The sequence below is a fragment of the Canis lupus genome, chromosome 17 (assembly GCF_011100685.1).
Source record: "Canis lupus familiaris isolate Mischka breed German Shepherd chromosome 17, alternate assembly UU_Cfam_GSD_1.0, whole genome shotgun sequence".
NCBI lineage: Eukaryota > Metazoa > Chordata > Mammalia > Carnivora > Canidae > Canis > Canis lupus.
In genome coordinates, this window is record NC_049238.1 from 35,710,054 (window position 1) to 35,723,085 (window position 13,032).

Sequence of the window (13,032 nt, forward strand, 5' to 3'; positions counted from 1 at the left end):
CCTTTCCCACCAAATATTCTTGGCTCCTGGTCAAATATTAGTTGACTGTATATGATGGTGGGAGGGGCGTTATCCAGTCTCTTAATTCTGTTTCATTGGTCTATATGTCCTTTTTTATAACAGTACCATGCTGTTTTGATTACTATGGCTTTGTTTGGAATCAGGAAATGTCTTATCTTTAGTTTCTTTCTCAGTATCACTGATTATTCAGGGTCTTTGTAGTTCCACATGAATTTTAGGACTGTTTTTTCTATTTTCTGGGGCAAATGCCATTAGAATGTTCATAGGCACTGCATTGAATCTAGATGGCTCTGGGTAGTATAGACATGTAAACAATGTTAATTCTTCTGATCCATGGATATATGAGATCACCTTCTTTCCATTTATTTGTGTCTTCAATTTCTTTCATCAGTGTCATATAGTTTTAGGTGTACAGATCCTTCACCTCTTTGGTTAGATTTATTCCCGAGTATTTTATTGTTTATTTGATGCTACTGTAAAAGGGATTGTATGATTTATTTCCCAGATATTATGTTGTTAGTGTATAGAAATACAACTGATTTCTGTAACACTTTGATTTTGTATCCTTCAATTTTACTGAATTCATTATTCTAATGGGTTTTTTTGGTGGAGTCTTTAGGATTTTCTATATATGAGATCATAATATCTGCAAATAGAGATAATTTTACTTCTTGTTTTCTAATTTAGATGCTTTTCATTTCTTTTTCTTGCCTAATTGTTCTGGTTAGGATTACTAGTATTATGTTCAATAGAAATGATTAGAGTTAGCACTAGCCTTGTTCCTGACCTAAAACTTTCAACATTTCACTGTTGAGTACGATGTTAGTTTTGGGCTTGAACAACAGTTTCTTGAGGTTCTCTGTGATTAAGAAGTAGATTTATCCAGAAGCTCAGTGCTGCTGGAGACTATAGAATTGGGGTAAATAGGAATGAACCTATTATTCTATTTCATTCTGCCTTTCCAAAAGGCCAGTAGGTGGATCCTCATGGTTATCTGGGATCAAGGACATTTGTTAAGTTCCTACTGTGATGAATGGTAGCCTAAGGCCCAGTGCTTTGCCATACAGCCAACAACTTAATTGCAAGAAAAAAGAAGTGGTAAAGTTGTCAGACTATAAGGGCCTTCATCAGGTTGAGGCACTAGGGACCAAGCACACAGGTGGTATGTGACATTAGGACACCATTTCATGTGGTATCCTAAGAATGTAAAGGAAGCAGTCAGATATGTCCTTTAAAGAACTAAAACATCTCCCAGTCTGGCCTCTCCACTGAGGCAGTGCTAAGTCTAGCCCATCCACGTGTCAGCTTCTTGGCTTGATCATCAGTTATTGACCTATAATTTCATGTGGCAGCTCTTGGTGACCCATTGCCCTTCCTTTCTTGCTGGGCAGCACCTCAGGCTGTTGGAACACACTGTTTTGTTGTTGTTAATTTCCAGTGTTAATTCACCTCTTTCTCACAAGTACCTTAAATCCCTCTCCCTCCCAAACACCAAATGTTGTCTCAACATTCTGAAAAGTGTGCTGTTTCAGGAATCCTAAAAGGTTAGCTAAAAATAAAAGCTTCTTACTGACAGTGAAATAAAAACACTTCCTTGGAACTTCAGATATGTATTTAAATAAACAGTTGGAGAAAAAGAGAGATGACCTGTGAAGATTTTTATTTTTACTGAATAGTTACTTGTTTATTTTTTTTTTTTAGATTTTTTAATTTATTCATGAGAGACACACAGAGACAGGCAGAGACATAGGCAGAGGGATAAGCAGGCTCTCTGCAGGGAACCTGATGTGGGACTCAATCCCAGGATTTCGGGATCATGACCTGAGCCAGAGGCAGTTGGTCAACTACCTAGCCATCTAGGTGCCCCTCGTTCCTTCGTTCAAAAGTTGTTGCTCCCTGGTGACCTGGTACACCAATCACTCTGTGAGTCTGGGGCCGTAGAGATGAGAGGCGTGATGGCTGTCCTCCACAGACTCAGCCTGGGAAGAAGAGTGGTGGCAGGAGTATGGGTCAAGGGGAAGTGCACCGAGAGGGGTCTGGAGCAGAGGGAGGGCTACCACATTCTGTAGGTAAGGGTAGCCCACAGAATGGAATGTCCCTAAGCTGAGTCTTGCATGGTAAACAACAGAGCTTGCCCTATCACACCATCCCCAGGCAGAGGTGGTCAGGACCTTCCAGGCAATGTATGGGATGTGAGTGAGCAACTGGTATGTTCAGGCTGAGCCTCAAGCCAATCTACATCCTGGGTCCTGGGCTAGAAAAGCTAGCCAGAGAGTGACTGTGGTGGCCAGTAGGCCCTCACTACAATGATCCTTGTGTACCCTGCTTGCAGGCCCGAGAACCCTCTACCCTCCCTGCAGGTGACGAGACTGTGCCTGAGCACATTGGTGTCAGGAAGATCATTCTGGAGTCAGTGCTGTGAGGGTGACCCTTTAGAAGGCCACAGTACCCATCATCCCAGAAGACATAAGACACAGCCTGAGCAGTGGAGTGGTGACAGTGAGCATGAAGGGTGGTCAGTGAAACTTGGGATAGTTGATGGGGAAGAAAACCCCATCCCAGGGCTCCAGCTTGTGCACCAGGAGGATAAGATGCTGTTACTGGAGAAGGAAGCATGGAGCTCCAAGGAGTTCCAAACTGCAGTGGGTTCTGTGCTCTCCAAATCCCCCATGAGGTGGGCCTTCTGTGTGCTCTGTGTACCCCTTGTCTTCTACTCGGAGCCCCGAGAATGCTTCCTGCAGCTGTCTCACAGGTGAAGCACCAGGTGAGCTGCTGCAGAGATTCAGGAAACAAAGATCTTGAAGCCTCATGTCTTTCACATATTAAATGTACATTGTTCTGCCTTCTGTCAGCTTTAAGCAGTCACTAAGGGAAGTCAGGTTCCATAACACAGTCTTCGGCTAAATGTGAAGATTATATTATTGAAACAAGATCTTTCTAGCTGATCGTACTCCAAATGCATGCTTTGGTGCCTGTAAAATCTATTTAAGGCCCCCTGATTTCCCCCTTCTATTCCTCCATCCACCAGAACTGTTAGAAGGAACTTTTAAAATAAGGAAGTGGTTAAGAAAGGAAGAAGGTATCAAACGTTTGTTTATTTATGTATCTGTTGTTGGAAATTACCAAGATCGATTTCAGGAGCATAGAGTTCAAATGCATGCTGAATGACCAAAGAGAAGGTATCATCCAACAATCATTTTCTATTCTGAAAAGTAAAGTAATGAGAAGCAGACTCTTAATTTAACCCAAAAAGGAAAAAGGAGGAGAAATTAGGAAGTAATATATTCAATTATGGGAGCTCTTTGCCAAGACCCTATTGATTTCATGTTCTGACAATTTTAGTTAAGCCTTAGCAGTGAAAAGATTTAGCAACAGGTCAGATCAAACATGTGTGGCCTCCTGCTCCTGGAACTCTTGTGTGTGTGACAAAAACAGGTCTTCACTAAGAATGTGCTCCATCTTTGGAGTCTCTTTGGGGTTTGTTCATATTGCCAGGCCCAAGACCAGAGCTTGGAGGACATTGCAGGTGAGAGAAGGGGTTGCAAAGACCCTGGCAGGCCCCAGAAAACCCAACAGACACCGTAACTGCAGAGCAGCAGGGTGCTGACCAGGAGCCTTGTATCCTGTTTTTGCATAGATCCCACTCTATTGAATTCTTGCAATTTCTCTGCCCTCTGAATCTAGTTTCTTTTCCATTCCCTCCCTCCATGTCCACATCTACCCTGACTACCCATCTGTGTGAAGGGGCTCCCTGATGTGGTCATTGGCCCTGACCACTGTGATGGGTGCTGGGCTGGTCGCAGTCCTGCCCTGGTCAGAGCCCCGCTTACACCACAGCGTGGGAAGGAAGGGGCTTCCATGGATGGATGTGCTGCTTGGCGGGGGCCCAGACCACATACAGGAGGAGGTGCTATCAGGAGGCTTCCTGAGTCAGGAGGAGGCAGTCAGATAGGGCAGAGGGCAGATGGAGAGAAGTACATGTGAAAATATATGAAGCAAGAGAGGGAGTGTGTCCTGGGACTGGATGTAGTTCAAGGTAGAGAGGAGCTGTGGGGTGTGTGTGCACGCGTGCATATACATATGTCTTCGAATGTATGTTTATTGAGAACCTGAACCCAGCACCATTGGGGAAAGAGAGCAGCTGTCTGTAGGGAAAGCCCCTGTGTGAACAATGAGGGCCACGTGGGGTGACGTCTTTGCTACCCAGGATGTGGGAGGATGTTAGTAAGATAGGTTTCTCTGGCTGTCCTGGAATTGCAACTCAGGTTCAAAAGACAGGTGCAAAGAATCTACTCCCAGTTCAGAAAGCTGCCAGTGGGCTGCCGGACTCAACACCCTGCTTTCTGTGAGGCACTAGTAGGGAACTGACCGACACCTGGCCATGGATGCAGGAAGAGGCTGGGCGCTTTTGGAGAAGGCAGAATTCAGCTTCTTGAATGGCTAGGGTGGGGTGGAGAGGGGTCTCCTTCCCAAAGCCAATCAGAGGAAACCAAGTTAAACCTGGGAAAAAGTTCTAAAGAGAAAAGGGAGAATGAATTTGGTGTGCAAACATGTAAGAAAGGGGAAGCAGTGCATTTAGCCCAGGAAAAAAGATAGAACAATCTTTTTTTCCTGGGGTGAAGGGGCAGCGAGGGAGACCAAATAACAGAAAGGAAAACTGTAAAAGGGCAGGAAAAGCCCAAAAAAATAAAAACACTAGAAAAATAGAAAATATGGAACATCAGAAAAATTTAAAATATTAAAGGGTGAAAGTGGTTGAGTAAGGCTTGAAACAGAGGCAGAAAGAAGAACGAGAGAGAAAGAGAGAGGGGGGAACTATACAAAGATTTTTAACAAGAAAGATATGGGCAGCCTGGGTGGCTCAGTGGTTTAGCGCCTGCCTTCAGCCCAGGGCCTGATCCTGGAGACCCAGGATTGAGTCCCACGTCGGGCTCCCTGCATGGAGCCTGCTTCTCCCTCTGCCTCTGTCTCTGCCTCTATCTCTCTGTCTCCTCTCTGTGTATTCTCATGAATAAATAAAATCTTTTTTAAAAAAAGAAAGATATAAAAATAAAAATAAAGACATAAAGGAGCACCTGGATGGCTCAGTCGGTTGAGCATCCAACTCTTGGTTTTGGCTCAGGTCACAATCTCAGGTGGTGAGATCGAGCCCCGTGTCAGGCTCTGTGGTAGGTGTGGAGTCTGCTTTAGATTCTCTCTCTCCATCTGCCCCTCCCTGCCCCTGAAAAAAAAAAAAAAGAAAAGAGAAAGCAAAGGACAACATAAGAAATATAAGAAGGCAGAAAAATATATAAATGTCCCTCTAAACCCCCAGCCCACTCCTGAAAGACAAAACAGAATATCAGGTAGGAGGAGCAACAGGAAGGCAGGGATGTAGGCTGAGCAGGTGGGGAGTGGCCCTTCCTGACCTGGACATTAACTCTGTGAGGACACCCCTAAAGAGGCAGAGAAGCCTGTGGCAGGAGCATCGCCCTGCTGACACCTTGATTCTGACTTCTAGCCTTTAGAACTGTGAAAGTATAACTGTGAAAATATACATTTCTGTTGTGTTACATCACCAGGATTGTGGTCGTGTATTACAGCAACCTTAATGTAACTCCTTAGTGTGACTTTACCTGTTCCTATGCTCACAAGCTAGGTAAGTTCCAAGCAAAGAAATAGGACGACAAAGATGAAAAGGCTAGCTCAGACTGTATTTTTTTTTTTTAAATTGGGAAACCCAATAGCTTTCATAGAAGCACTACCCGGTAGATTTCTCCCAATGCTCCTTGGCCATGGGGGCTACACATCTAACTCTACCTGTAAGGGAGTCTGGAGAGGTGAGCATTTTTTAAAATCAATTTTATTTTATGTATATATAATCAATATATATTAAAATTGACCAATTTTAAGTGTAGAATTAATGAGTTTTGAAAAATGCATATAGTCCTATAGTCACCAGCACAGTCTAGATATAGAACATTTCCATCACCCCAAAAAGTTCCTTTATGCTCCTTTGCAGTCAAACCCTCCCCCTGCTCTGACTCCTGGAAATCACAGATTTTTCTTCTCAAATAGGATTGCCCTTTTAAATAACTTAATATAAATGGAATAGCATAGTATATCGTCTTTTACATTTGAGATCTATCCAAGTTGTTGGGTTGTATTATTAATTTGTTCCTTTTTATTACATAGGAGTTTTCCTTTGCCTGGATGTACTATAACTGCTTTATCCAATTGGTGGATATAGGATTGATTCTCGTTGAGCTATTATGAATGAAGTTCCTATGAACATTCTCATACAAATCTTTGCATAGACATATATTTTTATTTATCGTGTGTAAATGTCTAAGAGTGGAATGGCTGGGTTCTATGGTATGATGTGTTTATTTATAAGAAACCACCAGACTGCCCTCCAAAGTGGCTGAACCATTTTGCCATTTTACCATTCCCACCCACAATGAGTTCTAATCGCCCCACATCCTCACCAATATTTCATATTGTCAGTCTTACTCATTTCAGCCATGCTAGTGGATGTGTAGTGGTTTCTCATCGTGGTGTTAATTAGCATTTCTCAAATCTATTTCATGTGTTTATTTGCCATTCATTTGTCTTCTTCAGTGAAGTGTCTGTTCAAACTTTTTGCCTATTTGTTAAAGTGGATTTTATTTTTTTACTATTATTGAGTTGTAAGCTGTCTTTGTAAATTCTGTCTAGACATACTTATTACTATACACGATTTTTCAAATATTTTCTCCTAATCCATTGTCTTTGCATTTCCTTAACAATGTCTTTAAAGAGTAGAATTTTAATTTTGATGAAATTCAACCTTTTTGTGTCTTATCTCACAAAATCTTTGCCTATCTCATTGTCATTAAGATGTTCTCCCATGGTTTCTTCTAGGATTTTATTTTAGATTTAGCTCTTACATTTAAGTTTGTGATCCACTTCAAGTTAACTTTTTAATGTGGTATGAAGTAAGGGTTGAGGTTCATTTATTTATTTGTTTGCTTTTGTATGTGGATGTTCAGATGTTCTAGTGCTGTTGAAAAGACTTTTTCCCCCCATTCAATTACATTGGTACCTTTGTTGAAAATCAGTTGGCCATGCATGCATGGCTCTTTTTCTGGACTCTCTTTTTTCCCCATTCATCTATATTTCTATTCTTATTCCAATACCATACCATTGTGTTTACTATAGCTTTATACCAAGTCTTGAAATAAGTTAGTGTGAATCTTCCAACTTGTTTCTTTTTCAAAATGGTTTTGATTATCCTAGGTCCTCTGCATCTGCATATAAGATTTACAATCAGTTTGTCAAGTTCTACACACACAAAAGTCTGCTGGGATTTTGCTTGGCATTGTGTTACTCTATAGATCAATGTGAGAAATGACATCTTAGCAATGTAGAGTTTTCTGGCCCATGAGCACAGTAGAGCTCTCTCTTCATTTGTGTGCTCCTTTTCAATTTCTTTCTGTGATGTTTTTTCCTTTCTGTGTACAGATATTGCGTGTGCTGTGTACAATGTATCTGTGAGTATTTCATAGTTTTGATGCTATTACAATGGTATTTTTATTTCAGGTCCAAATTGTTTATTACTAGAATATAGAAATTCAATCGATTTTTTTTTTCAAAATCTTGCATCCTGTGAGTTTGCTGCTTAATTTGTTAATTAGGTTTAGTAGGTTTGTGATACATTCCTTAGGATTTTTTACATAGAAAATCATATGTTTTTTTGGATGAAGCCAATTTTACTTATTCCTTTCCAATCTCACACCTTTAATTTATTTTTCTTGCCTTATTGTCCTGGCTGGAATCTTCAGAACAACAAGTAGAAGTGATGACAAACATCCTCATCCTCCCAATCATAGAGAGGAAAGCACTCAGTCTTTACTATTAAGTGTGATGTTAGCTGAGGTTTTTTGGTAGATCCTCTGTAGGGAGATAAGTATTTTTAATTGGATATATTGCTGCCCAAAGCTATTGGGAGTATTTCTAGAAAAGAAGGGAGAATGGACATGGGCATCCATCAAAAGGGAGGCTAATGGGTTTCTTTATGGTCTCAGCCCTGTTTTAATTGTGTGATGATTTATTAGGAAATAAGCATTCATTTCCATTAGAGGTTTTAAGTGCGGAATATGGTTCAGGTTACACATGACCGTGTGTGACAATGCATCTTTATAAACTGCATTTGGGGGGGACAGGTGTTGCCAGGGAACCAACTCCCCATTAGTCCATTGGGAGGCAGTGTAGCCTGTGGTTAGAAACATGGGCTCAGAAGCCTCGGCGCCTGGTCCCAATCCAGCTCTGCAACCTGGGGCAAATTCCTCAACTTGTGTCAGTTTTCCACCTGCAAAATGAAGATATCAAAAGATATCAGCAATTCCTACCTCAAGGGCTTCTGAAGACTCAATGAGCAAATGCAATTAAGAGCTTAAAACAGTGTCTGTTGTCTGGTGCATTTAAGAAGGCTTTAGTTTGCATAAGGCTAAGTCACACAACTTTTCAGTAGCAGGTTTACTTCTTGAAGGAAAGAACAGCCATCCATTTCAAAGAAATCCAGAATCTCCGAAAACCTCCTATTAAGGTTTTGTAAGGAGAGAGAGTTAGATACTTGATTTTGGATATTGTTGGTGCAATAATAACATTTAAAAATATTGTACATCGCATAGGCAATTATCAGCTGGGTTACAATTGTGGGCATTGACACTCCAGAGTTCACATTGAGTCTGCACCTAAAGGTTGAACCAGAGTTTGACCTTCTGATCTGCTTGTTTTGATCACTTTATAGTGAGCCCACACACTGTTCCGGGCTGCCCCACCTGGCTGTGTGGACCACTGTGCAGCTCCCAATTGACTTCAGTCTATTATTTCTTGCCAATTCTCAGTCAGTCTGTCACTTTCCTGGGCATCTGCCTTTCTCTCAACATGTTCCAAGTCATGGGTCCCATCCTTCACTGGAGGGTGAGTCATGCCAGCCTTCCTATCTGGAGTGGGGTGCAAGGGGACAGTTGCCAGCGGGGATAAGGTTACTTACAACCTGCCCATGTGGGTTCTGCTGCAGCACTGTGATGCTGACATATAAGGAAAAGCACTTAGGAGCAGGTTGGCAGGCCTTCAAGGACCTTTCTCCTTAACTTGAAAACTTGAAATGGCCTTTTTTTTTTTTTTTGTCTTATACTTTTTGAAAAAAAAAAAGATTTTATTTATTTATTCATGATAGACACACACACACACACACAGAGAGGGAGGGGGTGGAGAGAGGCAGAGACACAGGCAGAGGGAGAAACAGGCTCCATGCAGGGAGCCCGATGTGGGACTCGATCCCGGGACTCCAGGATCACGCCCTGGGTCAAAGGCAGGTGCTGAACCACTGAGCCACCCAGGGATCCCCTGTCTTATACTTTTTGAGGGTTATAGCAAGTTTTGTAAAGGGTCCTCTAGCATTTTCTCATCTGAAGTCCCATCCTCATACAGGGTCTACCTTGTCCAGCCAATTGTCTGTTGCTGGTTCTCTCTAGATCTGTCCAGTAAAAGACTCCACTGTATATGCTCAGTTTTTTAAAAATTTAAGAGTCCCCTCAGTTCTGTTTGGACACATCTGTACAATATCTTACCCTTCCACTCTCCTTCCCATACAATTGTGGAGGGCAGCCTACACATGTTTAGGAGAGCCTGTCCACCAGGCTCCAGCATGGATTTCCCAGCGTTTCCATCTACAGTGTGGTGGGTAGAGCTTTGAGACAGGAGTGTTTGGCCAGGTCTTGTCCTCACCTCTGCCAAAGATGTTCTATAGCCTGTTCCTTGGGAATGGCATTCTCTCCCACACCTTTTCAGCTGTCATTTCAATACCAGTACAGAGGGATATTGATTCAGGGAGCAATACAGATGTCATCCTCTCCCTTGACTGTCATGAGATGCCCCAGTTAGGTGGGGACTCCAAGACATGTGTGACATGGTCCTCCAAACTGTGCCTGCTGCCCCAGGTAATCATGCTAAATTATACATGAGTAGAGGCTTTCCGCAGTGCTGTTTTTCCACTGCAACACAAAGCACTCTGTTGTAGGAGGACTTTGACAAAGCCAGTCCTCCAGGCTCTGCAGGAGCTATGGAGCTGCAGGAGGCAGGTTACTTTCCAACCATAGAGCCCGGTGTGTGAATTTAAAACAAATGGGAAGCAGATGCACAGAATCCAACTTTCTGAGTGTTATTTCTTTGGCCAAAGTGCTGAAAATTTAAATATCAAACTGTTAGGTTTTTGAAACAAAACAAAACAAAACAAAAAAGGCAAGAAGAAGCAGAAAAGTCAGAAGTGACAAATTTAACACTCTCTCTGGTCAGATAAAAATCTGCCCTTAGCTCCACCTAAATGACTAACTGCCAGCTTCGTGATTTGGCGTCTTTCTCTTTGTGCATTTTCTTCATTCTTATCTTCTCCCAGATATAGTGCCTCACTTCTGGCCAACTAACAAAAAAAAAAAAAAAAAAAAAAAAATGCAGCAAAACAACTCCCTTCATTAGAGTGATTGAAAGACCATCTTACACAGAGTAGACCTGCTAAGGGGACCCGTCAGATGGATGGATAACGTGGCGTTGCTGTGAGCGAACTGCGCGTGCTGGTGTGAGCCCCTCACGCACATCAGACGTGGCCACTGCCGGAAGCCAGTTCTGAAGACCTCGCAGGCATTTAAGAAACAGCTTGAAGATGATGTACCTGCCTACGATGGAAGGGCGAGGGGAGTGAGGGCAGGTTAGTTTTGCTGCAGATTAGAGTTATGGAGTTAGTTCTGGTATTCACAGATCTTCAGGCGGTGAGTGGCCCAATTAACACAGTGTCACTTTATCTGTCGCTGCACTCTCCCCTTCACATTGTTTCCTGAATGCCTGTTACATCTCAAGAATTGGCAGCTGGCAGTGGCCGTGTTTGATATGGGCGGGGAATCGCCATAAACATGTGAACTGGACTCAGTACATTTACGGCATTTCTTCATCTAACAAATAGCTTCTGTGGGGCGTAGAGGCCAGCCTTGCAACATACCCAGGCTTACGGTTGTACTAAAAATGTGCACATTTGTCATCTGCCTTGCTTCTGAGTTCTCTTCTCTGAGGAGATCACCAGTAGTTATTTTTATTCTGTCGATTTGACAGGTGATGACCAAAAAAGAGGACTTTTTCAGTGCCTGGAACTCGTGTCTTCATCATGTTGCCTCCTTGTCTCTGGCACACATTCACAGAGGTCAGTTGGCTCTCATTGAATGTTTGTACTTGGGCAGCTAGGAGGGCTGCAAGTTATCTGGGAATAAGACTGCAGACGAAGGACAGTCCCCATACCAGTCAGAGCCCTGTGTTGAATGTAGAGGCCCAAAATAACTTAACCCCCAACTTACCAAGGACACTGACTAAATGACACCCACAAAACCCAATGCTAAACTCCAGGAAAAGGGCATCTAACACTACCCGACAGCTGCCAAGAGCGCTGGCTTGTTAAGAGCCAGCTGGCAAGTGGTGGCCCTCTCAGCAGAGGCCCTCTGCCCAATAGGAACTGCCATTCCCAAGCAAACAAACCAGAGGGTGCACACACAGATAAAGGGAGGGTGTTTTAATAGGATCGCTGACCGAAGAATATCAAGTACTGCAGCTAACTGCTTAAACCAAATCCTCGAATTAGTGAGAAACTGGTTCAGCCTTTTAAAGCTGTGGCTCTCAACCAGAGGTGATTGCACCCTCCTGGGAACATTTAATGATGTTTGGAGACATTGTTTGTTGGCACAACCCAGCAGAGATTGCTGGAAGATAGAGGCCAGGGATGCTGCTGAACACCCCACAGGCTGTGGACAGCACCCATAGCACAGAGTTATCCTGCCTAGATGTCAGGAGTGCCAACACTGAGAAAAGCCTGAGTGTCCATTTTGACCTCAACAAACCCAAATCACATAAAATAAAATGAAACTTTGAAAACAAAGTAAGATCTATCAAGACATGACAAATTATCCTTGAACATTTTGTGTAGCATCAAGAATCATTCGTTCATTCATCGTATACTCTTACTGCATGGCGGGGAGTGGGGGGGTTGTCTTAAAAGAAAAAGGCTTTTGCTGTGCTTGTTTGCCATGTGGGGTTTTCCATCACACCAAGTTTACTGCTGGCCCTGGGAAGGCAGGGTCAGATTTGGTCCCATCATAGCTCTGGGGCCCAGCTTCCAATCCTGGTGTGTCCTCAGGGCACCATCTTATGGGGTGGAATTCCTGGAGGGGTTCTGTTAGGAGTCAAGCCAGCCACCCTGAAGTGCCTACATCCCACCCCACCTCACAGCCTGGCCACCACCCTCCTTCCCCAACCAGGCAGTAGCAAGAGAGCAGAGAGCCATGTTATTTATCACTGTGGGGCTGCCCAGGCCCCTCCCTGAGAGCTGACAAGAGCCATATTGGGGTGAGTAGACTGAGCCTGGCCTCTCTTCTCCCTCAAGGCACGGTCCAGTGCTTGGGACCTGGTGAGCCTCATGACACATTGCTCAAGAGTATGGACAGGAATAAGAATATGCGAGTGAATGTGCCAGGAGCACAGGTTCCTCATGGGGTCTGAGGGCATCACACCCAAGGAGCAGCCTTTCTACACAGCGACCACATTCTTTTATAACCACAGCCTCATTAGCACCCCAGACTTGAATTGATTTGCCCCTTCTCCCCGGGGAGTGAAAGGAGGATCACAGAGTGGGTCTCAGAGGGGCAGAGGAAGAGCGAAAGATTCCCTCCCCACAGGTCACTGGGGCATGGGATTTCGTTCCCTCATCTGTGCATCCAGAAATTTTCATTGGTCTGCACATCCACAGCATATGAAGCTCAGGGGAATTGCCTCCCCTTAATCAAACTCAAAGGTGACAGCTCTATAAACCAGAATGCCAGTTTATTCATTACGAATGAAACCCCAATTTGCTAAATCATCCATACAGGCTCCGTCCTGTGGGGAAATCTCCATGTGGAATTTAGTTACAGTCATAATGTTGCAGAAGGTTGGGCTGTCCGGACAACTCTT

General features: G+C 43.4%; 1 protein-coding gene across 4 annotated transcripts in view; it reads left to right on the forward strand.

The window, feature by feature from the left end:
* ACOXL (acyl-CoA oxidase like) overlaps positions 1-13,032 on the forward strand; it is a 348,079-nt gene that overhangs the window by 260,512 nt on the left and 74,535 nt on the right. For all 4 annotated transcript variants that reach the window (XM_038561425.1, XM_038561423.1, XM_038561424.1 and 1 more), the window contains one exon: positions 11,149-11,236. In XM_038561425.1, the coding sequence (XP_038417353.1) occupies positions 11,149-11,236 (88 nt within the window). The remainder of the gene's footprint in view (positions 1-11,148; positions 11,237-13,032) is intronic.